Genomic DNA, 27322 nt, shown 5'->3' with positions numbered 1-27322 from the left:
GGCTATTGTTCCTCTGAGACGATTGCCTTCTCTCTGCAGTAGACATAATTGACAAAAAAGAGGGGCGACGTACACAAAACTGGTTTCATGACAGAGGAAGAGGCTGTTTGTAGTAAAAGCCACATCCTAGACTGAGTCGTACCTCATTGTGTGTGAGAGAGCCTAAAACGGAGGTATCACATAATGATGTTCTTCTGCTTCTTCGCTTTACACCTCGTTGTCCAAAGTGAGTATTCTTCTATGTCATTAATAGTAATATATTACAATCAATGTAACACTGATATAAATAATGTTTACAGTTGTCACCAGTTCTGTTTGCACCTGGATAATCCTCCTGTTTAATGCATCGATTATTCAAAACTGTCAACTTATAACCACTGTTTTGTACAATCTTTAAAATATGTCTTTTAATTTTTTCATCATCTTGCCAAAAACACGAACTGAACTTTGTTCTGTTTCCACATTATTAAGTAGGAGTTTTTGTCTCTTACTGCACATTGTACAATATTTGCAGCGTCCGTTTCCATGGGCTGTTGTTTTAACTATTGGCCTATTGATGTTATAGGTTGGTGTTTTGCATTCTACTGCTTATTAATGTGTATATATGTAGAGTTAGTACAATAGCATTCTTTATTTTTTAGAAGGAAAAAAAAAATATATTTTTGTTTTAGTAATTTGTACTGCCTGATCCATTTAAAAGTACAAATAAAAGAGCACAATGGGACTATGCAGAAGTGGATGATGCAAAAATGCCTACTGGCAATATTGTTGGTACCAAAAGTGCAGGTGGTGCAGCTGCTATGTGGCCCCCAGCTGGGAGAGGGGTCTGTCTCCTCTGTTTAAGCCCCATGTTTATGTATATTTTCAACATTGAATTCAGTATATTGGGCCCTTATCAACTATTTGCTATGGAACCAACTAAACTTTAGTTACGCTCCTGTCTACCAGGTTATTTTATTTAAGACTGCAAAATTGGCAAACAACAGGGTTGCCGTGCCAGACATTTTCTTGGAGCCTACTTTTATTACTATATCCTACGTGCCTCCGTTCCATATGTTCATAGTCTATCTGAGCAGATGCTTTTTGCAATACTTAGAGGAATATATCCGGAGACTGAAATCCACCTCTTTAGCAAAGGTAAAAATGTCACCTCAAAATACTGCCTGATATCACATTTGGATCAGCCCCTTAATTAGAAGCTTACATTTTTTTCCCTTTAAAATACTGGCCTCTTGACCCGCATTGTGTATTATATAGTTCATTATAGAACATATTTCTAGTTTCTTCTTATGCTGTTTTATCTGTGTAGTGTATATTAATATAGTTTCTCTATAAAATCTGACTGTAAAGTGTGTCCCATTGTAGTTATGAATAAGTATTGATTACCGCCAGCTATGTAGTAATAGGAGATGGTATAAAAGTACTTGTTTGGCTACAAATGCTCTCCTGGTAGGATCATGAGGCACATTCAGATGGGGCCTTTGGTGTACAGGAAAAGACGCACACGAGAAAAAGCATAAATACATATGCAGCGTTGGATATCTTGCTATGCAAACAGCTACAAAAGAGTTCTACACAACATAATAATGTAATGAAAACATGATTTAATATATTATTATGTCATGTATAAAGAAGGCAATGCGGTCAGATGCACAAAAGACAATCGGGTCAATCCGCAGTTGGCAGCCGCTACATAGTACTGTTGATAGTCACCATGGCGTGTATTTGCACCAGCCCACAAGACATATGCCTCCTGACAGGTGTATCTGTGTCTGTGACAACATCTAATAGAGACACGATTATGTGAATATGCCCTTACTGTACTCTGCCCACCCATGCCACTGCCTCTCCATAATTCAAAGATACAAAAAATATATATATCTTCATAACCTGTAAGAAAATGTGTATCTGCAGCAAAAAGCAGATGTACACCAACTCTGCACGTGCCCCATGTGTGCTACAATCGCACCTTCTCATTTTTACATTTTGCACATTTGGCTTTGCACAGGTGTGGTACTACCGACAGACCACTGATGGTGGAGGGCGGCCCACCTTCAATTGCCCATCTTCTGTGTTCTGCTATTAGGACAGGGAAAAGCCAGACCAGAGAGTTAGTTGCGGCGTGCCGCCTTCGGTGCTCCATAACCTCTGATGCAGAAGGTTACAGGGTAATCCATTATACTACTATGTGACAGGGAATGTTTGGAGGGCACTGCTAGTATAATGTTTATGGGGGGGGGGGTTCAACTGCTTATGTTTGTGCATATCTCGTACAGTTTTGGTTGACCATTGGTCCTGCATACCATCTCTATCCATGCCCGGCCGTCATCACAACGCCAGTTTGTACATAGAATCACAACAGCACAGGAATGAGGTCGCAAGGTCACAAAAAGACAGTATTTACTTTACCACAGATCTGCAACATTTTACCAGCGTTAACTAGTTAGTTTGAAAGCTATTGTAGCAGTTAAATAGGTTAAGAAAAAAAAGAAAAATTGACGTTGGTTACGTTTTTTATTTTTTTTATATTGCAGAGGTCCTAAAATAAGTGTAGTGTTTATAAATTAAAACAAAAGTTAAACAATTTTTTTTTATCATGTTTAGCGTTATAGTAGAGGCTACTTTAATTTTAGTATTTGTTAGTGTTGTGGTCTATAATTTACAGTTAGATATGTATTAGGCGTAGGGCGGAATGTGCTATGTTATGTTTAGACACTGCGTGCTTGATATATCAAGGCACACATTCCGAGGGCAACCGCATTAGTATTGTACACGCGCATTTCGGCTTTGCATACTCCCAGATTCATCAAGGCGTGGATCTCAAGATGCGTGAGCTGTTGAAATCGGGTGCAGGTCTGCTCTGCTCTACTGCACAAGACTCTGCAGGATCCGTACAATTTCTATGTGGATTATAAATTTGCAAAAGAACGCACAGGAAAAAAATGGTTTTATTGAATTAATCTCACCTGTAAATAATAAATTAATTAATGACAAAAAAATTTTAAAAAGTTTTGTTTTTTTCTTAAAAACAAGTGTTGTGATGATCAGTATTGAAACAGGAGTAATAAGTTTACAACAGGTTTATATTTTTAAACTTAACAAAGATGACTATGCGTTGCTAAGCTTACTTAAACAACAAAATGTAACTATTTCAGGCCATGAGTAAACATCCGTTAAGAATAATGGTGATTTTAGTAAAAGTTTATAGTAGTTTGAAGTATATTTGATAACTAAACTAAAGCAGAGTACTTATAGTTGGTATAAATGTTTCATTGTTGCCACTTGAATTAATCCTAGTCTAGTGTGTGCAAAGTTATTAATGAATGCACAGTAAGCACGTCTAGTGCAAGGGTGGCCAACCAATCAGAGACAAAGAGCCAGCTTTACCTTTTATATATGTATCATATACATATACACAGTATAAACACACATACATTGACAATATAACATAATGTACAATATCTTGCTAAGGAAAAAAGAAAATATTGAACATTGCTAAAATGTTCCCAATTATCATCAACTCTGCACTGCACAGCTCGTACCTTGCTGTATCTAGCGGTGGAGGGTTCAAAGGGCTACTTATAGTCTCCTCACAGTAGCTCACGCTGCTACTGTAACCACAATCACTGTGGTGGGGGAAACAAAACCGTCATAAATGGCCAACATGCCTGTCTAACCTCTTCACCTGCCCATCACATCTCCCCACATGCAATCAAATCTATTCCAATGCCCCTTACATGCCCATCTGACCTCTTCACATGCCCCTTACAGATCTCTTTTGGCAGCTATGGTACTACTGACATTATCGTGATTGAATAGATGTTTATTGGGTCTGGTGAAAAATGCAATTGGACAATGACCGTGATCTGACAGTGTTTGTGGTCAACCTCTGGCTGTACCAATTGGGCTTCATAGAATCTGACCATGTGGACACAGTGCTGAATGACCAGATCTGTTTATTTTGGCTGCAAACAATCATAGATGGCAGTACAAAAATGAAGTGGATGCAAGCCACACTGGACTAAAACATTTAAAGATAATAAAAGATAATCTACTTTTTTCTAAATTTTTCTATGATGCAAAATATTAGTACATTGAACTTGGGGAGATGTTTTTGTTATGTATTATGTAATGCAATTATTAGAGTATAAGGTTTGCTATGTATATGAACAAGTAGGTGACAAAAGTGGGCACAGAGAAGTATATGTATATAAGTATATGTAGTGAAAGCCATGGAGCCCTATTCATGTACTATGGTAGTTTTATTGCTACACTGGCACACACATATATGGTATTTTGTTGCTTTCATATCATTGATTTGCCATAGTCACTACTACTTGTACATATTACCATTGCTTCTCCACCACTGTCTTTTTTTGCTCTCATTGCTCCATTTCACTGATTTGCCACTGATACATCATTACATCATAATTCCCATCATTCTTGCCATGGTCTGTCTTGCCCATGTCCCACCTCTTCTCTGCCTACATGCGTTTTTCCCCCTCACTCTGCCTTCTCTTATTTATCATCTGTCATTCTCTTCTCCTCCTTCTTCCTTTGTCCCTGCTATGACCCCTCGCATTTCAGTCTGCACCCAACTCCACCCTCTGGAACTCTGTGTTCCCACCAGACCCCGCCCCTTTCTCCTAGTATTCACCCTCTCTTTACATCCCTTCTCTGTTTCTCTCCCATCTGCTTGTTTCCTCCCTCTCTGCCCACCCTGCTCCCTTACTTCCCCTCACAGAACCTTATGCCTCTTGCCCTATCCCAACTCTCTCCTCTGCTCCAAACCCATCGCACCCCTTCGGACTAGCAACCCTGCCAATCTCTTCCACATTCTCCCTCTCCACTCCCTCCTTATCTCCTGCACCTTTTGGAAAGCCAGGTCTTTTTGTAACAAACTAGCTTCCACCCATAACTTATTTTTTTTCAACTCGCTGCCATCACCAAGTCTTGGATCTCCTTGTCTGACACCAACTGTCCCACTGCCCTCTCCTCTGGTGGCCTCCCTTTCTCTCACACCCCTAGGCAAGATGGCAGTGTGGGAGTCCTTATCTTACCCTGATGCACCTTCCGGTTCATACCCTGAGCGAGCTCTCATTCTCCTCCTTTGGGATCAATGTCATTAACATTTTCCATACTGCTAAGCTTTGCATTGTAGTCTTCTACCACCCCCTGGCCCTGTCTCCCAATTCCTAGATAACTTAGCTGACTGCCTCTCCCACGTTCTCTCTCTCCTCTGACCAACCCTCCCTCCTTGTGCACAGCTTCAACATCCTGATTGACATCCCCACTGACCCCACTGCCTCCAAATGTCTTTCTGCATTTTTCGGGCTCTCCTAATAGACCTCCTCATCCTCCCACCCTACTGGCCACTCTCTGATGGTCTTCACACATCACAGTGATAACTCTGACTTCAGGGACTCCCTGTTCCCCCCTATCTGGCCATCATCTCCTTTCCTTTAATCTTTCACTACCTCCTTTAGTTCCTCTCCCTCCGAGGTACACTCACACCAAGCATAACCTTGATGCCATTATCAGTGATACTTTCTCTTCCACACTGGACTCACTTTCTCACCATCTCTATCGCTTCTTGCCCTGACCTTTGCCATTCTCTCTACAACAGCATCTTCACCTCTGCCCTGGACTCTGCTTCCATGGCTGTCACTACTAACCTTTCTAGATCCACCAACAATCCTGGCATTCCAACAAACCAGATACCTTAAAAAAATGCTCTTGTACCACCGAGTGGCATTGGATGAAGTCGCGATGTCATGCGAACTTCAGGGCAATACTTTGTGTTGAATACATTGTGTGTATGTTTGGAATGAGTATTTGAAGATTAATAAATGTAGAATAGCAGAAAAATGTTTTTTAATATAATTTTTCCCTAGATAATGCAAATAAAATAAAGAAATATTTATGCCTATATGACACAAAGATAAAGAAACAAATTGTGTAATAAAATAAATAATAAATGTATCCGACTGTTGAGTCACAGATTAACCAGGACATGGCAAAAGTGTTCATATTGAGAAAAAACACATCTACACATGATCTGTTAAAATGTATAAAATATAATTCATTTCTTCATGTTTTAATCTATATATAACTTGTATTGTGGTTTACTTAACAGATTTTGTCTTTGGGAATTTAATTGTCACTCAGGCTCCAAAACAGTTAACTCTACATAAAGGGGACCCTGCCACAATGACATGTCACTGGACTATTGGGGACGATACACAGATCAGAGTGGAATGGACAAGATCTCACATGTCCATGACAGGGCCAGAAAATAAAACTGTTTTATCATCTCTTATATGGACTATTGAGAATACACGTACACCTACAGAAAGAAGAAATAATACTATTTATAATATAACTAATAATGCAGCAATGATGACAATGGACTCAGTCACAGAGACAGATGATGGGCTGTATATCTGTGAGATTATTATTGAAAAACCGATGTTTAATAAAGGAAAAGGAAATGGTACACTATTAAAAGTCCAGGAATATGGTAGAGGTTACGGTAAGAAAACATTATTGTATTATAATTAGCTATGTAAATGTATTTGGGGAGAATTGCATGTTATTAGCCATTAGCAAGAACAGGAAAATTTTAATTTTTAAAAGTGATACTTCGACCACTTGCCACTTGCTGTCTACATACATCTATAAGGAGGTGCATTCTCGAGATATAAACATTGTCTGCCACAATGGTGAATGTGCAGTATGTGTTTTCAATTTGAGCATGGTTACTTCCACATTGGGGTTGCAGTGCAACTGCAACTTTACCGGGACTTCCATCAAGAGCACCTGTCTGTATTATGGAAGAGGAAGCACAATCTATGTTTCTCCAGCCTCTCATTTGCAAATTAGAAGCCGGATCCATACTAAGAACACAGGAAATGCCACATCCACACTAAAATCACACAAAACCTGGAACCACAGGAAAAGCCAGATCCATACTAAATTCACACAAAAATCTGGATCCACACTAGTATGGATCTGGCTTTTTTCACAGATCTAGATTTTTTTCATGGATGGGCGCAACACTGAAGGGGGGCGCAGTTAATGAACATTTTAGGTTCGTTTGGTTAAAATTGAGGGCTAGGGGGGGCAGCATTTTTCTCGTCCCAGGCGCTAAAATTTTAAGTTATGGCATCTTTCTTTTGTGTTAATATGGATTTTTGTGTGAAATTAGTGTGAGAATTGCATCAACCCATCCTGCATCAGCGCATTTTGCATGGGGGCCACATGCAATTGTGCCTAAGGATCATGCAGAATGCACGTTATCCCAAACGTACAAAAAAACTCTCCATTTTGTCTGTCCACTCCCAGCCCTATCTACCGTTATGTCACCCTAAACATTTTTGCACACTTGTGCTTTGCATCTGGCCATTGGGACCTTTTACAATATTAGACGTGAAATAAAGTATACACAGTTTGTATCGTTGCACACAGGAGAAATAGCTGATGCAATTTTAGGGTATACGTCAGAAGCTGCACTAATTAAATTATAGTAATTAGGGGATCAAGTGTGGAAAACTGTTGTTTACCCCTATATTTGACAGATATTCCCTCCGAAATGCCTTTTAGGTTAAAAAAAACTGTAAACTGATTTGGATTAGTTATTTGGGCTGTACAACAGATTCTGCAGTATACACAGGCCCCTGACCTGGGGCTGTGGAGCGACGGCACTTTCCTCTCCTCTGTTTGCTGTCACAGGGCAGTCAGAGCAGCGATAAGTCTCCCTCTCTCTTTCTCTCAGATTGTCACTCTGTTCTTCATTGGGCATGTACAGGGCCCTGGGGCTTGGCTGGGGGAGAATCTGAGGGGCTGATTTAGAGTAGGCCGCAATTTTGGGTCCCAAATGTATATGTGAAATTATGGCCGCAAGATTGAAGCCCAAAATATGTATTTTGAGTTGCACGTGTCTAAAGATACATTGAGCTCAAAATTTTTTGCAATTATGTGGCTGCATGAAGATAAGCTTTAAGCCATTTTAGTTAACTGATTAAATGAATAGAAAGGACATGCCCTACCCCACCGAAAAACAAACCAATATTAACAGTAACCTGCACCAGTGCATACAGCAGCGTCTCCCTACAATGGTGGTAACCAGCACCAGTGCATACAGCAACATTCCCCCCCAACGATGGTAACCAGCACCAGTGCGTACAGCAGCATTCCCCCACAATGGTGATAACCTGCACCAGTACATACAGCAACATTCCCCCACAATGGTGCTAACCTGCACCAGTCATGCAGTAGCGTTCCCCACAATGGTGGTAACCTGCACCAGTGTATATAGCAGCGTTCCCCCCAACGATGGTAACCTGCACCAGTGCGTACAGCAGCGTTCCCCTACAATGGTGGTAAACTGCACCAGTGCATACAGCAGCGTTCCCCACAATGGTGGTAACCTGCACCAGTGCGTACAGCAGTGTTCCCCCACAATGGTGGTAACCAGCACCAGTGCATACAGCAGCGTTCCCCCACATTGGTGGTAACCAGCACCAGTGCATACAGCAGTGTTCCCCCACAATGGGGGTAACCTGCACCAGTGCATACAGCAGTGTTCCCCCACAATGGTGGTAACCTGCACCAGTCATACAGCAGCATTCCCCACAATGGTGGTAACCTGCACCAGAGCGTACAGCAGCGTTCCCCCACAATGGTGGTAACCTGCACCAATGCATACAGCAGCATTCCCCCACAATGGTGGTAACCTGCACCAGTGCATATAACAGCGTTCCGCCACAATGGTGGTAACCTGCACCCGTGTATATAGCAGCGTTCCCCCCAATGATGGTAACTTGCACCAGTGCATACAGCAGCGTTCCCCCACAATGGTGGTAACCTGCACCAGTGCGTACAGCAGCGTTCCCCACAATGGTGGTAACCTGCACCAGAGCGTACAGCAGCGTTCCCCCACAATGGTGGTAACCTGCACCAGTGCATACAGCAGTGTTCCCCCACAATGGTGGTAACCAGCACCAGTGCATACAGCAGCGTTCCCCCACAATGGTGGTAACCTGCACCAGTGCTTACAGCAGCGTTCCCCACAATGGTGGTAACCTGTACCAGTGCGTACAGCAGTGTTCCCCCACAATGGTGGTAGCCAGCACCAGTGCCTACAGCAGCGTTCTCCCACAATGGTGGTAACCAGCATCAGTGTATACAGCAGCGTTCCCCACATTGGTGGTAACCTGCACCAGCGCATACAGCAGCGGTCCCCCACAATGGTGGTAACCTGCACCAGTGCTTACAGCAGCGTTCCCCCACAATGGTGGTAACCAGCACCAGTCGATACAGCAGCGTTCCCCCCACAATAGTGCTAACCTGCGCTAGTCATACAGTAGCGTTCCCCACAATGGTGGTAACCTGCACCCGTGTATATAGCAGCGTTCCCCCACAATGGTGGTAACCTGCACCAGTGCATACAGCAGCGTTCCCCCACAATGGTGGTAACCTGTACCAGTGCGTACAGCAGTGTTCCCCCACAATGGTGGTAACCAGCACCAGTGCATACAGCAGCGTTCCCCCACAATGGTGGTAACCAGCATCAGTGTATACAGCAGCGTTCCCCACATTGGTGGTAACTTGCACCAGCGCATACAGCAGCGGTCCCCCACAATGGTGGTAACCTGCACCAGTGCTTACAGCAGCGTTCCCCCACAATGGTGGTAACCAGCACCAGTGCATACAGCAGCGTTCCCCCACAATGCTGCTAACCTGCGCCAGTCATACAGTAGCGTTCCCCACAATGGTGGTAACCTGCACCCGTGTATATAGCAGCGTTCCCCCACAATGGTGGTAACCTGCACCAGCGCATACAGTAGCGTTCCCCACAATGGTGGTAACCTGCACCAGTGCATACAGCAGCGTTCCCCCACAATGGTGGTAACCTGCACCAGCGCATACAGTAGCGTTCCCCACAATGGTGGTAACCTGCACCAGTGCATACAGCAGCGTTCCCCCACAATGGTGCTAACCTGCACCAGTCATACAGTAGCGTTCCCCACAATGGTGGTAACCTGCATCAGTGTATACAGCAGCGTTCCCCCACAATGGTGGTAACCAGCACCAGTGCATACAGCAGCGTTCCCCCACAATGCTGCTAACCTGCACCAGTCATACAGTAGCGTTCCCCACAATGGTGGTAACCTGCACCCGTGTATATAGCAGCGTTCCCCCACAATGGTGGTAACCTGCACCAGTGCTTACAGCAGCGTTCCCCACAATGGTGGTAACCTGTACCAGTGCGTACAGCAGTGTTCCCCCACAATAGTGGTAGCCAGCACCAGTGCATACAGCAGCGTTCCCCCACAATGGTGGTAACCAGCATCAGTGTATACAGCAGCGTTCCCCACATTGGTGGTAACCTGCACCAGCGCATACAGCAGCGGTCCCCCACAATGGTGGTAACCTGCACCAGTGCTTACAGCAGCGTTCCCCCACAATGGTGGTAACCAGCACCAGTCGATACAGCAGCGTTCCCCCCACAATAGTGCTAATCTGCGCTAGTCATACAGTAGCGTTCCCCACAATGGTGGTAACCTGCACCCGTGTATATAGCAGCGTTCCCCCACAATGGTGGTAACCTGCACCAGCGCATACAGTAGCGTTCCCCACAATGGTGGTAACCTGCACCAGTGCATACAGCAGCGTTCCCCCACAATGGTGGTAACCTGTACCAGTGCGTACAGCAGTGTTCCCCCACAATGGTGGTAACCAGCACCAGTGCATACAGCAGCGTTCCCCCACAATGGTGGTACTCAGCATCAGTGTATACAGCAGCGTTCCCCACATTGGTGGTAACTTGCACCAGCGCATACAGCAGCGGTCCCCCACAATGGTGGTAACCTGCACCAGTGCTTACAGCAGCGTTCCCCCACAACTGTGGTAACCAGCACCAGTGCATACAGCAGCATTCCCCCACAATGCTGCTAACCTGCGCCAGTCATACAGTAGCGTTCCCCACAATGGTGGTAACCTGCACCCGCGTATATAGCAGCGTTCCCCCACAATGGTGGTAACCTGCACCAGCGCATACAGTAGCGTTCCCCACAATGGTGGTAACCTGCACCAGTGCTTACAGCAGCGTTCCCCCACAATGGTGGTAACCAGCACCAGTGCATACAGCAGCGTCCCCCACAATGCTGCTAACCTGCGTCAGTCATACAGTAGCGTTCCCCACAATGGTGGTAACCTGCACCCGCGTATATAGCAGCGTTCCCCCACAATGGTGGTAACCTGCACCAGCGCATACAGTAGCGTTCCCCACAATGGTGGTAACCTGCACCAGTCATACAGTAGCGTTCCCCACAATGGTGGTAACCAGCACCAGTGCATACAGCAGCGTTCCCCCACAATGCTGCTAACCTGCACCAGTCATACAGTAGCGTTCCCCACAATGGTGGTAACCTGCACCCGTGTATATAGCAGCGTTCCCCCACAATGGTGGTAACCTGCACCAGCGCATACAGTAGCGTTCCCCACAATGGTGGTAACCTGCACCAGTGCATACAGCAGCGTTCCCCCACAATGGTGGTAACCTGCACCAGCGCATACAGTAGCGTTCCCTACAATGGTGATAACCTGCACCAGTGCATACAGCATCGTTCCCCCACAATGGTGCTAACCTGCACCAGTCATACAGTAGCGTTCCCCACAATGGTGGTAACCTGCATCAGTGTATACAGCAGCGTTCCCCCACAATGGTGGTAACCAGCACCAGTGCATACAGCAGCATTCCCCCACAATGGTGGTAACCTGCACCAGTCATACAGTAGCGTTCCCCACAATGGTGGTAACCTGCATCAGTGTATACAGCAGCGTTCCCCCACAATGGTGGTAACCAGCACCAGTGCATACAGCAGCGTTCCCCCCACAATGGTGGTAACCTGCATCAGTGCATACAGCAGCGTTCCCCCACAATGGTGGTAACCTGCACCAGCGCATACAGTAGCGTTCCCTACAATGGTGATAACCTGCACCAGTGCATACAGCAGCGTTCCCCACAATGGTGGTAACCTGCATCAGTGTATACAGCAGCGTTCCCCCACAATGGTGGTAACCAGCACCAGTGCATACAGCAGCGTTCCCCCACAATGGTGGTAACCTGCACCAGTGCATACAGCAGCGTTCCCCCACAATGGTGCTAACCTGCACCAGTCATACAGTAGCGTTCCCCACAATGGTGGTAACCTGCATCAGTGTATACAGCAGCGTTCCCCCACAATGGTGGTAACCTGCACCAGTGCATACAGTAGCGTCCCCACAATGGTGGTAATCAGCACCAGTGCATACAGCAGCGTTCCCCCACAATGGTGCTAACCTGCACCAGTCATACAGTAGCGTTCCCCACAATGGTGGTAACCTGCATCAGTGCATACAGCAGCGTTCCCCCACAATGGTGGTAACCTGCACCAGTGCATACAGTAGCGTCCCCACAATGGTGGTAATCAGCACCAGTGCATACAGCAGCGTTCCCCCACAATGGTGCTAACCTGCATCAGTGCATACAGCAGCGTTCCCCCACAATGGTGGTAACCTGCACCAGCGCATACAGTAGCGTTCCCTACAATGGTGATAACCTGCACCAGTGCATACAGCAGCGTTCCCCCACAATGGTGCTAACCTGCACCAGTCATACAGTAGCGTTCCCCACAATGGTGGTAACCTGCATCAGTGTATACAGCAGCGTTCCCCCACAATGGTGGTAACCAGCACCAGTGCATACAGCAGCGTTCCCCCACAATGGTGGTAACCTGCACCAGTGCATACAGCAGCGTTCCCCCACAATGGTGCTAACCTGCACCAGTCATACAGTAGCGTTCCCCACAATGGTGGTAACCTGCATCAGTGTATACAGCAGCGTTCCCCCACAATGGTGGTAACCTGCACCAGTGCATACAGTAGCGTCCCCACAATGGTGGTAATCAGCACCAGTGCATACAGCAGCGTTCCCCCACAATGGTGCTAACCTGCACCAGTCATACAGTAGCGTTCCCCACAATGGTGGTAACCTGCATCAGTGCATACAGCAGCGTTCCCCCACAATGGTGGTAATCAGCCCCAGTGCATACAGCAGCATTCCCCCACAATGGTGGTAACCTGCACCAGGCTATGACACGATTGGGTTGGTCACATTATAGACCAGCAGTGTTACCCTTTCATCAGCACATTAATTGGGCCTGCAAAAAACTTGTGAAGCCTCCGCCCCTAGTGAAGAACAGCTCTGTGATGTATAGCACCGGGTAGTGTGTAAAAGTAAGAAAATCATTACTGAATGCCAAGCAAGTCTTGGCCGCCATTAACTGCTTGGGAATACAACAAGTGACAGCATGCCCAAGATTGCCAGCGGCTACCAGAGCGTGCTGCTGCGTGTAGAGCTACAAGCACCAGCATGCCCTGCCAGCCAGGGCCTGCTGGAACATGTAGTTCCAAAAACGTAAGCAGCAGTAAATAAACTGAAAAAAACTTTATTAGAAATGAATACATAAACCCCTTTATTGTATTCCTATGTCCATAGAATAATCCAAAAGTAATAAAATTCCCTGTTAACAAACAAGCTGCAGGAGCCGCGGTGCATATGACTGAAAAGGGGCCTGTCCAGCACTAGCCAATCAGAGCGTCTTGCCACTGATTGGCTGGAGCATGAAAACAAAACACTTTTGATGTTTTCTCCGTCTACAGGATTTATTTTCGCTTCACCCTATATATTAATGGTGCTTCCACTGGCTATAACCCCTGTTGGGGGAGCCTATTTATCAAAAATTTAGGCGCTACTTCCAGTCTTCAGATGGCATTACCACAATAGAAGCACTAAATAAATGGCTTCTACTTGGAATAAAGCTTTTTATGGGAGTGCTATTTAAATTATTTTTATTTATTTATAAAAAGGAAAGGTACTTGATAATTATATATATGCCCCTGTAGCTGACCAGCACCCCACTGGAACCGTTTTCAAATGATCCGCCTCAAGTCACTGAGTAAGTCAGTTCATCAGCCAGGTAGCGGAAGATTTGCAAACAGCGTCTCAAGTGGAAGAAGCAGCACTAGTAACTACAGTGCTGTCCACATAATTAACATGTAGAAAAATAAAATAAAATAATTTAAATAAGTTTATGTTAAAAACAAAAAAATTATATAAATAGGTTATATATTATATTTATTTTAAAGGTTAATTTAATAATAAATTATAATATATTTCTAATAATAATATACAAAAATACTGTGCATGCACTTACCTAGATCAAGTTAATGTAATTTTTTCTTTCTTTCTCTTCTTTCTTCTGTCTCAAGATATCTCCACTGTGGGGAGGGGGTACAGGCGTCCTACACAAGTCCCCTGCCTACGGGATGAATGTATTGAGTCAGCAACAGAGCGGCCAGGTATTATAGATTGCGACCCGTGCGTAACATCATTCACTCCTACTAGAGTCGATTTATTTATTTTACAGATAATTTTTATTTGCATGCAAACATTGCCCTCAGGGGAGCTTACGGTCTAAATTCTCTACCACAGCTACACTAACATTAACCTACCTGTATGTCTTTGGACTGTTGAGAGGAAATCAGGGCACACAGGGGAAAACACACTCAAACATGGGGCAAACATACAAACCCCATGCACAACCTCACTGTGCTAGTGCAGCCCCATGTGAAAGAACAGCACCAATTCTAGAATGTTTTATTGGAGGGTACATTAGTGTGGGTAGTATAGGTGGCAGTAGGGTAAGCTCTAACAAAAAGATGGGTTTTCAGAGAGCATTTCAAGATTAGAAGCCTGTGTGAGAGTTTGATTGGATGTGGTAGGGAATTCCATAAGAGAGGAGCAGCACAGGAGAAGTCTTGTGGGCGGGAGTGAAAGGTGGTTACCGGAGATGAGGAAAAGGTCAGTGGTAGATCTAAGAGGGCATCAAGGAGAGTATTTGGAGAGGAAGTTTGACATGTAGGAAGGGGAGGTGTTTGCGAGGTCTTTGTAGTGACGCTGAGTAATATGAGTTGGACTCAAATATAGAGAGACAGTATAGGACTTTGCAGAGTGCTGCAGTGGAGTTAAGAGAGGAAGATCAGACTTGCTGCTCTATGTAGGATGAGCAAGGACAGATGGGTCAGCTTATTAAGTGGGTGCTTTAGTCCCTCGGTCACAGCAACCAACAACGACAGGTGTCACAAGTGTTTATTGTTAACAGTGTTTATTGAATCATTCTTATAAGAGCTTTTGCTTTACATGCATGCACAAACCAGTATAAGTCCCCGGGTCTAGTGCCACTTCCGCTCCTGCAGGTCTGGGACCAGATCCCCAGTGGCATAGAGAGGATTTACTGAGCTCACTCAACTGTGCTGCAGCACTCTGCCTCCTTTACCTCCCAGGGTTAAATATATCACAGATGTTATGTTTTATCCCGAGAATGTCGTATGATGCAACATTGACTTTTTAAATCTTGAAGAGTAAATTCCTATGTGTATCTCATAAGACAGGTCCCATGATATACAGTTTTGGGTCGATTGTGACCGCAGTAAAGAGAACATGTGCCAGAGGCTGCTAGGTTAGACAGATATTTGTGTGTGAATATGTAGAAAAAACACAGCATGAAATGTTTCTATTAATGTTCCCACATAGTGTCACAGTTAGAGTGGTCTGTCTGTGCTCATTCTGTTTATCACATTTACCACAGGAAACACACCTGTCAGTACCACACATCGTATGTAGCATCAGTGTTAACCAAGACCACATCAGTTATCATTTATCTCAGACTCTACAGGTCTCATTTACAGTAAGAAAGAAAAAGGAACGAATTTGCACATTGGCAACACCATGTTGCACTGCAGGGAAGGGGGGAATTTAAAATGCGTGGACAGATTAGAGTTTGTAGGGGGCGTGTCATAACTCAACTCTAAATTGCAGTGTAAAAATAAAGCTGTCCAGTATATGTGTGCTACATGTAAAAGCAGCCAGTATTTTCTCTGCATGCCAAAAATATAATAAGTCCATTTGCACCCCTTGTATTGCAACATGGTTCATCCACAAGCAAATGTGCACTTTTTTGCGTTGCTCCTAAATGTTAATTTCTGCATTTAGTAATGTATCATTGTTAAATAACATATTATTTTAGTTTCATTTATAGATTACAGATATGGATACTTGTTTTTTCTTCTCATCATCCCCATAATGATTACAGTTTACTGTCGCTACCACAAGAGGAAGAAAAAAGGTAATATGATGTGTACTATTAAGAATAAATATCATGATAATGTGAAGGGTGCCCCTGGTGGCTTATAATGCAACTACATGTCCTTGTTGCCCCGGTTAGCTGGTGGGTACGGGCAACCAATACAAGAGAACCTCTGCCTCTGACTACACGGGTGCTCAATACAGTCACATTTGGAGTGAACACTAGTGTGTGTGTTGGGTGCAGTACAAATAATGCTTAGCGCCACACCATCTCAGTTCAAACCAAGAAGAATAAACTTTATTTACTCCTCTTCCTCCACAGAACAGCATAATGGTTGCAAGAATACTTGTACATATATAAGGCCAGTCTCCTCCTGCACGCTCTTCAGCAGATGTTCATGCGCTATTACCTCCTCACACTCCTGCACAGTTTCTTAATAACAGTAATATGGATATCATCATATTACATAGGAGCTGCAGTGGTTCCACAGGCACAGACCACAGGCTCTTCCAATAATTTCTTCCCACCCAACTACAGGCATGCAAAAGGCCACCTCTCAGATCCTCCATTGGGGATGCTCTCCTTTCATGAGGTGCAACCATCCCCTTATCCAGGGACTCCTCTGCCATGCAGTCTCCTCCTCCACTACAGCTACACTTCCAATTAGCCACGCTGCACCATGCTGTGACCCCCCCTTACTATATGGTAGGCACTCTCTGCCTTTCTCCCTATAGTGCCAAACACTGTGTTTGCTGTGGGGATGTTACATATGGGGTACTCCTGAAGGTGGGGATCCCCTGCTGGTACCTTACTGTGCTTCATTAAACTGATGGGGCTCTTATAATTACTGGGGTTCTCTTCCCTTCTTTATTCTCATTGGAACCCCATGGGAGCCCCTATCAATGTGGGGGCATCCAAGGCTCTGGGGAGTACCCTTCTGGTGCCTCCTGTTAGTTGGGGTCTGAACACCCCATAATGGGATTAAAAATATGCTAGCCGTGGCACCAGCTGTATACCCCCCTTTTCTGTAATGGGGTACTTTTCCCCTTTCTCTTCCCCCTCCTGGGGCTATTCTAAAAACTGTTATCTTGCAGTTGTAGCCATGCACCCCCCTCTTACTCTGGACCTGGAACCTCCTTCTTACTCCTGGGTTCCAATGTCAATATGGCTACTCCCCTGTAAGGCAGGAAAACCAGAGTCTTTATAGACTCCGCCTCCCACTTGACTCCCCTATACCTGGCACTAGGCGTTTTCGTGCTTTGCCATTGGCCACCCCCCCCACCAATGACACAACCGCCCGTATCATCCCATGTGATCTGCCTACCCTATCACGGGCGCCCGCCACATACTATAAAGCACTCGCCTCTGCACTGATCATCCCCCCTGGTGACCTCGCCTGTCGTCAGCAGGGCACGGGCAAAAATGTGTCACTTTATAATAAAATAAAACTTTTCAAAACAGTGCACTTATCCCTAAATAAACAATATTTTAGATTTTTCTTATTATTATACTGTACGAACACCTTTTCTAGCATTCCCTCATATTAATCACACCAGAGAAATACCAAAAGAGGCCTAGAGCCTAACTAGACAGGAACTACAGGAAACACCTTTTTTTAACCTGAAAATTACTGAATTCATTTGCAGAATTGCACATTTTGTGGGCAAAGTTGGCGAGTCGCTCAACTCTATTTAGCAATGGATAAGAAAACTTGATGAAGATAAATGACAACACAGTGATTAATTGAGGGTTTGCCTATATCTAGATGTATTTTGCAATCACAGATTTAGTTATGCCTTTCATTATGGATTTAACTTTCCAAACTGAGATAGATATTCTGTATGAGGCTGGTGTCTAGTTACTGACATAATAACATATGTTTCAGGCAAGTACAATAGCTGCAACCCTTGTAATTCTAAACTTTGTTATTTATTTTATTGAAACTATGTGTTACAATATACAATACTGTATATCTGGTTAGTAAATATAGCCATATCAATCGTACAGTGTCTTGAAATTGCAAAAGTTTACATTTGATATAAAATTAAACGTAACAGTCTCAGTACAGATGGTTATTGAAATCTCCCACATAATTGTATGACAGATTGAACGACTGAGGTCAAAATTCTACATTTAATTGCTTAAAATTTTCATGGAATAAAAAGGTTTAAAAATAAGTTATCTATGAAGGATTATCATTCCCTGCAGCACTTGTATATACCAATATATCATTATATTGTTATAATATTAACATAAGATGAAAACACAATAGGAACCTTGTTCCAAATAAGAAGGTTCCGATCTACTTCTTAATCCAAGATTTTGAGGAAGGCTTTTGGCAGTATTACAAAAATTCAGGAATAGAAGGAATGGAATAAATTTCTACAGAAATCAATCACAGCAACAATTGAGTGACACCACTGCTATTTGATTGGTCTTTCACCAGTTATCTGCCATGATATCGAGCTGGATGTGTCAAGCATTTTTGAGTAGTATAGAAAAGCTCTTAAAATATGTTAATGATATACCTTAGGTATTATTCTACTATTTTACTTGGATGAGAAGTTTGATCCACCAAACAAGTGGAAGTTTATGCTTTTAATACCACTGTAAGTGAGACCTGTCCTGCTTATGCGCACTGGGACCTCTGTCCACACAGCCGAATATACTATACATGTATTTGGAATGTTAGCCAAACATGCTGCAACAACCGCAGCCAATATTGGCCAGATGGGCAGTGTGTGTGTCCTAAAAACAGCCAAAATGTTCCATAACAGATGGCAACTGATCGGGTCATTATCAGGCATGGTGGTTGGTGAATATAGTAGATGACCACTGTTGGCCGGTGTGCGCCTGATCATGTTACAACCACATCAACAGGCATTGGTCATGTCAGAAGTAATTCACCCAAAAGGGGTCAAACCAACAGGACCTATTCTAATTATGTATGGCCAAGTTGAAGACTGATCATTTGAAGTTGCTGTCCTATATGCACTACCTCCAGTTCCTGCCATCTTAGATCACAGGGAAACCTCTAGGTCATCCATCATGTATCTAATGATGCAGAGTGTAAGCAGCCCAGCTTGTCTGGAAATAACATGAGCAGATATGGGTTTACTAAATAACTACTTAATGTGGTGACCAAAAGCAGGTCAGAGGTAGGGGATTCAACCACTGACCTTTGAAACTGACACAGCAGCACAAGTAGGTTCCTATATCCGGCACTACTGGTCAGTAGAGCTGAGTGTTCACAGATGCAAATGTGCAAGAAACAATAACCAGGAAGACTGAGTCACATATGCTAGGTGCAATCAAACATGTTAAAAGATTCTTCTGACACTCCTACATGACCTGTTCCATAGGAGGTTCCATTTCTCAGCACAATATATTGTCTAATTAATAAAAATCCCTTTATCAAGTTAATGTCAAAAGGAAAATTCTAAAGGATGATTTTGTAGTCCCTAAAATCAGTTGTGAAATAAATTTGACGCTACAGAAATAATAAAGCACTATTTCTTAACACAAAATACATTTTCTAACTAAGCAATTTGTTAAATCTGCAAAATACGTTCTATCCACAAGATTACATAAAAACAGAAAAGTTGCAGATCTGTGACATACAAAATGAATATTATTCAGTAGTTTTTGCCATAAATCACAATCATTGTTGTCCTTCAAATTATTATGAAATGTTACATAATGGACAAAACGGATTTTGTGCAGATATAACAATCCATTTTGTGAATATGCCAATCCATGTAGCCAACCAAAAATTAAGTTTAATTTGTGGTCATTTATACAGTGTATATCCTGCTTCCTTCCCTCCTTTTCCATAGCTTCCTGCAATCTGTCACTTAACTACTTCTCCAGTATCCGAAATGACGTAATTAATCCCACAACTCTCTTTGCATTGCTTAGAGCAGGCCTGTCCAACCTGCGGCCCTCCAGATGTTGTGAAACTACAAGTCCCAGCATGCCCTTCAAGCTATCAACAGTTTGTCTACTGGCAAAGCATGCTGGGGCTTGTAGTTTCACAACACCTGGAGGGCCGCAGGTTGGACAGGCCTGGCTTACAGCCTGTGTGAACTGGGAGGAATACAGGAATGTGAAATAAAGGAAAACTGGACTTGAGAGTGATGATATTAAAAAAGTTCCATAATTAGGCAGCTCCACTTTATAATCCAGTCTTATGAAAATGTGTTTCCATAAATGTCTGCTGCTGATTACAATTAGGATTGCCATTTAAATAATACATATACTGCTTGGATGCACCACAACTAGATCATATGCATGCTATATACCTTCAATGCAGAAATGCAACATGTGTGTAAACTAATTGTGGTCTGTTTATTTAATGTTTGTCATGATTTACATGGCTAATATGGTAAACAGGCATAAGGCCATAGTTGCCTAATCTTCCGGGAATGTCTGGGTGCTTGGATAGAGACATGTCGTGATGAGGCAAATCATGTTTTCTCTCACTTCATTCTCCACTCTCTGCAATCAGGCTGCTGCTCCCAACATTCTACTGAAACTGCTCTCACAAAAGTGATTGATCTAATTACAGCAAAGTCTAAGGGTCATTTCTCCATACTCATCCTCCTGGACCTCTCTGCTGCTTTCAACACTGTTGATTGATTGCCCCCTTCTCCTGCACACCCTTCACTCTGCTGACCATTGTGACACAGTTCTTTCCTGGTTGTCTTCCTACAATTGAACAGCTCCTTTAGTGTTTCTATATCTGGCACATCCTTTCCTCCACTCCCACTATATGTTGGGGTCCCACGAGGCTCTGTTCTTGGCCCTATACCCTTATCACTGCACATCTCTTTTCTTAGGGAATTAATTTGCTCATTTGGCCTGCAGTCATCTCTATGCTGACGACACCCAACTCTACACCTCTTCCCTTTGACCTTTATCTTTCTGTACTATGTTGTTTAACCAACTGTCTCTCTGCTATCTCCATATGGATGTCTCAACACTACCTTTTGCTCAACATGTCCAAAAGAGAACTTATTATCATCCCTCCTCCCAGAGTCACCATCTCCCCTCAATTCTAGCCCACCGTCAATAACATCACCACTCTCCCACGCCCGCTGCCTTGGTGTTAAACACGGCTCACCCTTCTGCTTTAATCCTCATATCCACGGGGGAATTTGTCAAGCAGCGATTTCTGCAAATGTTTTTGGCATGATTTTGGATGACTTTACAATCACGGAATTTATCAAAGCTAATCTGCTGAAAAATCACTGTAAAACCACCGTTTTCTAATGCAACTCACTGCAAATCGCCATACCGATTATTTTCAATGAAAGGAAAAAAGCGCTGGATACGTTAACTGCCAATTACACAAACCGTGGCTTAATCCACTGAAGAAAAGGACAAAAAAGAGGTGATTGTGACAGGTGCGATAGCTGAAAAAAAATAGCCCAAACCCTCCATTCTCTTTCTGTCCAGGCCATGCTGCTAAGCATCTGTCCCAGCCTTTAAGGGAGTGGGGGCAACAATCTGTTTGGGCCTCTTTACCTAGGAATGCTTGAGTCAATGCTAAGTAGCATTGACCCCACTCTGTTTCCCCTGTTTAATTTACCCCATAATTGAAAACAAATCATATAGGTGCCCCCTTTATAAATAAAAATACTAAATACTAATAGTGCCCCCTTTATTCATTTAAATAGTGATAGTACCACATTTATTAATTAAAATACTGATGTATATATCATATTTCCACCATAGTAGTAATAATAAATAATGGTTGGCAAAATTTTTTTGTAATGTAGGGGCTCTTTTACTTACATTTTTTGATCTTCTTTCTTCTGATTTAGTCCAGTGGGTTAAAGGTAAAGGAAAAGGGGGAGAGGAATCTGTCGCAACATCTGTAGGAGTAAGAACACCCTTACCATGTATAGATAAAGTCAAATACTAAATCACTATACTACATTGAGGGATACATCATAAACCCTTATACAGTATTAGTTTGAAGAGGACCAAGAAGGTTATTTTAGAATTGATGAACTGCTTTCTCCAAATTATTAATCCATCAGATTATAAATGGAATGTCCCAAGATAATTTTTTTTATTCAATGCAAAAAAACAAGTCAGCGAAAAAAGACAAACAAGTGTGCAAGTGAATAAGTGACAATAAATGTATTAAAATAACTGTCACTCATTCACTTGCACTTCATATTTTGCTGACTTTTGACCTATGATGTTTTTTAGCATTGAATAATAAATGTTATATTTTAATTATCTTGGGCCATTCCACTTATCTAATGGATTAATAATTTGGAGTAAGCAGTGCATCAATTCTAAAATATCCTTCTTGGTTCTCTTCAAACTAATAGTCCAGTGGGTAAAAGAAAGCCCAGAACCAATAATCAATGCTCCCTAGAGCATTCCGACACTAGTTACTTTGTAGGCAGACAGCCAATCAGAAGTGGTCTTTCAAAAGACACATTCTTATGACTGCTCCTGATTGACTCAACTTTGCAAAGCCCTACATTGGCTCCTGTACAAATCTACAATAATTACAATGATAATGATTATAATATGATGTTGCCAATCACTAAGCATGCAGGGGCATGATGATGAAATAAGAGTTATTGTCCTCGCCCTCCCTATGATATGAATGGCGTTACGTCCCTCCACATCTTCTAGTAGGCATGTATAAAAAATAAATGCAGACAACTGCACAGGACGCACATTTTGTGTTTCATGTGTGTCAGCTATGTACATAAGTGTTATATTACTTAAACGAATAATGAAATGAATATAACAAAACACAGAGATTTTCATCCCTGCATTTGCATACATTGTGCCTAATTTTTCAGTTTTTCCCCTAGTGGAGGGAGCATAGATAAACTTCAATATATTTAAGTGTGATATGTTAATATGTTAATTCATTCTCTGAATTAACTGTATGACACATAAGTATTCAGTCTATTTGTTTAATATATACAGTCAGACAGAAGTGTAATCGTGGTTTCTTGCACTGAGCAAAACAGATTGAAATGGAACTATACTGTTGTAAAAGATGTTTTAATATCACCTAATGTGTTTATAATGAAAATATTTGATATTTTTGTTCAGGACTACACCTTGATCACACCTATGGTAACGTTACAAGAAGAAGATCTAAGACTAAGAAGTCGACTAGCTCCAAATGTAAAAGTAAGTTATTTTAAATGAAACAAATTTCCTCTATATGTGCAAATATGCATAGGCTTCTGGTAAGGAGAGCATTGTACATACGTGAGCTATTTTTGTTATTAATTCATGTTCGAACCACCTAATAATAACATAAATAGCTGTCAGGGCAAGGGAAGCAGGCCTAGAGGTACAGAGGGTGATGGAATATTGGAAGGAGAGCACGAGGAACGAGAGCCCTGCTCATGAAAGCTTACAGCCATGGCCAAAAGTTTTGAGAATTACACAAATATTATTTTTCACACAGTCTGCTGCCTCAGTTTTTATGATGGCAATTTGCATATACTCTAGGATGTCGTGAAGATTGATCAGATGAATTGCAATTAATTTCAAAGTCCCTCTTTGCCATAACAATGAACTTTATCCCAAAAACAACATTTCCACTATGTTTCAGCCCTACCACAACAGGACCAGCTGACATCAGGTCAGTGATTCTCTCGTTAACACAGGTATGAATGTTGATGAGTCAAGGGTGGAGATCACTCTGTCATGCTGATTGAGTTAGAATAACAGACTGGAAGCTTTAAAATGAGGGTGGTGCTTGAAATCATTGTTCTTCCTCTGTTAACCATGGTTATCTGCAGGGAAACATGTGCAGCCATTATTGCTTTGCACATAAAGAGCTTCACAGCCAAGGATATTGCTGCTAGTAAGATTGCACCTAAATCAACCATTTATTGGATCTTCAAGAATTTTAAGGAGGGAGGTTCAATAGTTGTGAAGAAGGCATCTTAAGGTTGTTTCAGCTGCGGGATCGGGGCACCACAAGTGCAGAGCTTGCTCAGGAATGGCAGCAGACAGGTGTGAGTGCATCTGCATGCACAGTGAGGTGAAGAATTCTGGAGGATGGCCTGGTGTTAAGAAGGCCAGCAAAGAAGCCACTTCTCTCCAGGAAAATCATCAGGGACAGATTGATATTCTGCAAAAGGTACAGGGATTGAACTGCTGAGGTTAAGTAATTTTCTCTGATGAATCCCCTTTCAGATTGTTTGGGGCATCTGTAAAAACGATTGTCCGGAAAAGGAAATGTGAGCGCTACCATCAGTCCTGTGTCATGCCAACAGTAAAGTATCCTGAGTCCATTCATGTGTGGGGTTGCTTCTCAGCCAAGGGAGTGGGCTCACTCACAATTTTGCCTAAGAACACAGCCATGAATAAAGAATGGTACCAAAACATCCTCCAAGAGCAACTTCTCCCAACCATCCAAGAACAGTTTGGTGACAAACAATGCCTTTTCCAGCATGATGGAGCACATTACCATAAGGAAAAAGTGATAACTAAGTGGCTCGGGGATCAAAATATGGAAATTTTGAGTCCATGGCCAGGAAACTCCCCAGACCTTAATCCCATTGAGAACTTGGGGTCAATCCTCAAAAGACAAAAACCCACAAATTCTGACATACCCCAAGCATTGATTAGGCAAGAATAGGTGGCCATCGTTCAGTATGTGGCCCAGAAGTTGATTGACAGCATGCCGGGGTGAATTGCAGAGGTCTTTAAAAAAGAAGAGTCAACACTGCAAATATTGACTCTTTGCATAAACAATGTAATTGTCAATAAAAGCCTTTGACACTTATGAAATGCTTGTAATTTGACTTCAGTATACCATAGCAACATCTGATAAAAAAAAGGTCTAAAAACACTGAAGCAGCAAACTTTGTGAAAACCAATACTTGTGTCATTCTCAAAACTTTTGCCCATGAGTGTAGGCTATGGGGAGCCAATGTAGCGACCGGCAGGGAGCCCAGAGAAAAGAAAGTTAGAGTAATCAGTGCAAGTGATTACAAAGGTGTGAATAAGAGTTTTGGTGGCTTCCATGGTGAGAAAGGACCAGATATTGGATATGTTGTGGAGGTGGCACAATTTGGAAAGGGACTAAATGTAAGGTTTGACGGATAGGGAGGAGTCGAGATTTACCCCAAGGCACCAGACTTGAGGGAAAGAAAAGAGGGTAGTGTTATCAACAGAAAGAGAGAGGGGTGCGGAGAGGAAGCCCTGGAGGTGAGGAAGACTATTATTTCAGTCTTAGAAATATTGATTTTAAGAAAGCACTGGGACATCCAAGATGAGATGGCAGAGAGACACGAGACATGAGAGAAGGGGAGAGATAGATTTGGGTGTCATCAGCATACAGGTGGTACTGGAGGCCAAATGAGTTGAAGAGGTCACCAGGGTAGGAGGGGTAGAGCTGAACTTTGAGCCTGGTGCGCACTGCAAGTTCGGCCTGGGTGTGACCATCTTAAGACAGATCAACAGTAAAAACGAATTTGCTGTTATGCACTACTGAGCTTGTGCTATTATAGTGTTAAAATATATTTTACTGGAATAATACTTACACTTTAGAAATCAACATAATGTATTGCTTTATGTTTGCACAATACCCTAATTATCTGAGAGACATTTTGTTGTAAACATTTCTTAGTAAAGTACAGCTCTGATATTTGATGTTTTTTTTGCAGTACATTGGAATAAACCAATATAATATGCGGTATAACGCGGTCGCAGTCATTCTATAATAGTACTCGTTGTATAGATGCGACATAGACAGCTCCTCCTCTTAGCTGACTGAACTTGTGTATTTATCTTTCTATTTATCTGAATTCAGTGTAGCAAATAAATAATAATGATAATAATAAGTGTTTTTCTCTGCAGATGTTAGCAGGAAGACAGTGGTGTGAAATGAAGTGCCTACGAATGCTACAGAAAATGGAAGAAACCTAAAAGACCCAGTTTATCCCAGTCAGTATTCCTGTGTACATCATGGAGAACTAACCTATAAATATTACACAATATAACAAAGAGATTACAATATAACATTGTACTACCTGAATGCAGAATGGAGCTTTTATTTAACCCTTCATATACAGCAGTGGAAAGCAAGAAGAAATGTGATGTTTTTAGGCAAGGTAACCTGTCAAACGCGGATTCTTCTGAGAAAATTTCCCATTATACGCACTTTTCTCCCACAAAATACTGCAAAAACTGTTATTCATGCACTCATAACCCTCTCTGCCTGTGCCTACATTAGATACCTGAAGTTTTCCCGAATCCAATGTACAATACTTCTACTCCCCTACAAAGCTCTTAGAAGAAAATTGCATGAACATACTTCTCCTCTCTCAAAATATCCCTCAGCTCGACCTCTAAGCTCTGCCCAATATCTGTACCTTCCATCCACACTTCCTTTATAGTTAGATGGCTCTTTCAGTCTGTACCCACAGTGTAGTATTACCTACAACAAGACTTTCCACTAGCTTTCAAACATTCAAGTGTATTGTTATAACTCAAGTGTGTACACAAGCCTATCAAATTCTCGAACCATCTTCTGAACCTTTCTTGGCAATTCTACGGATTATCATCAGTCAAAACTTCCATTTATTTTCTCTCTACACACAAACAACGTACTGACACTCAAACCAACATTACTGTGTGACTGGATCTTATAACCCTTTAAGCACTTTTTCCCATTGCAATCTGGCTGGACCAATATGCAATCTGTCACTCATCTATCAAACTACTTTCCTATAGATTGTAAGCTTGCGAGCAGGGCCCTCTTACCTCTCTGTCTGTTAATACCCAGTTTTGTTTCATTACAGTGTTTATTGTCAAATGCAAAGTGCTGTGGGATGTGCTGGTACTATACAGGCTAACAATACCAATACCTATAGGGATAATATACAACTTTATTAGTTGGGGCACTTTATTGACAAAACCTTGCAGGTCCAGTAACCCATGGCATTTAGTCTAACATTTGTTGCATTGCACTAGATCAGGCAACGCTAAATGCTGATTGGTTATTACTGGACATTTGCACTTTGTTAGTAAATTACCCTAAAAATAAAATGAAATAAATATCTAGATAAAACAATTACTTTTGTAATGATGTGATGTACAGTATGTATAGTAGTATTCGTTTTATTGTA

General features: G+C 42.5%; 1 protein-coding gene across 2 annotated transcripts; it reads left to right on the top strand.

Annotated features, from left to right (window-relative positions):
• Positions 1–27322, top strand: LOC142104253 (uncharacterized). Of its 2 annotated transcripts, XM_075188831.1 has the most exons (6): positions 1–226; positions 6137–6532; positions 14317–14406; positions 16134–16232; positions 23283–23363; positions 26052–27322. In XM_075188831.1, exons 1-6 carry the CDS (start codon positions 184–186, stop codon positions 26075–26077), a joined length of 735 nt encoding a protein of 244 aa, XP_075044932.1. In that variant the 5' UTR covers positions 1–183; the 3' UTR covers positions 26078–27322. The 2 variants fall into 2 exon arrangements, with proteins under 2 accessions (XP_075044932.1, XP_075044939.1); XM_075188838.1 differs by lacking the exon at positions 14317–14406.

Source organism: Mixophyes fleayi, chromosome 1 (assembly GCF_038048845.1).
Source record: "Mixophyes fleayi isolate aMixFle1 chromosome 1, aMixFle1.hap1, whole genome shotgun sequence".
NCBI lineage: Eukaryota > Metazoa > Chordata > Amphibia > Anura > Limnodynastidae > Mixophyes > Mixophyes fleayi.
Note: the sequence above shows the minus strand (reverse complement) of the source record. Positions and strands in the feature narration are given on the sequence as shown.

Coding starts and splice junctions, on each gene's coding strand:
- LOC142104253 (XM_075188831.1), top strand. CDS start 184: ATGATGTTCTTCTGCTTCTTCGCTTTACACCTCGTTGTCCAAA. Junction 227..6,136: donor TTTACACCTCGTTGTCCAAA/GTGAGTATTCTT, acceptor TTTACTTAACAG/ATTTTGTCTTTGGGAATTTA. Junction 23,364..26,051: donor GACTAGCTCCAAATGTAAAA/GTAAGTTATTTT, acceptor TTTTCTCTGCAG/ATGTTAGCAGGAAGACAGTG.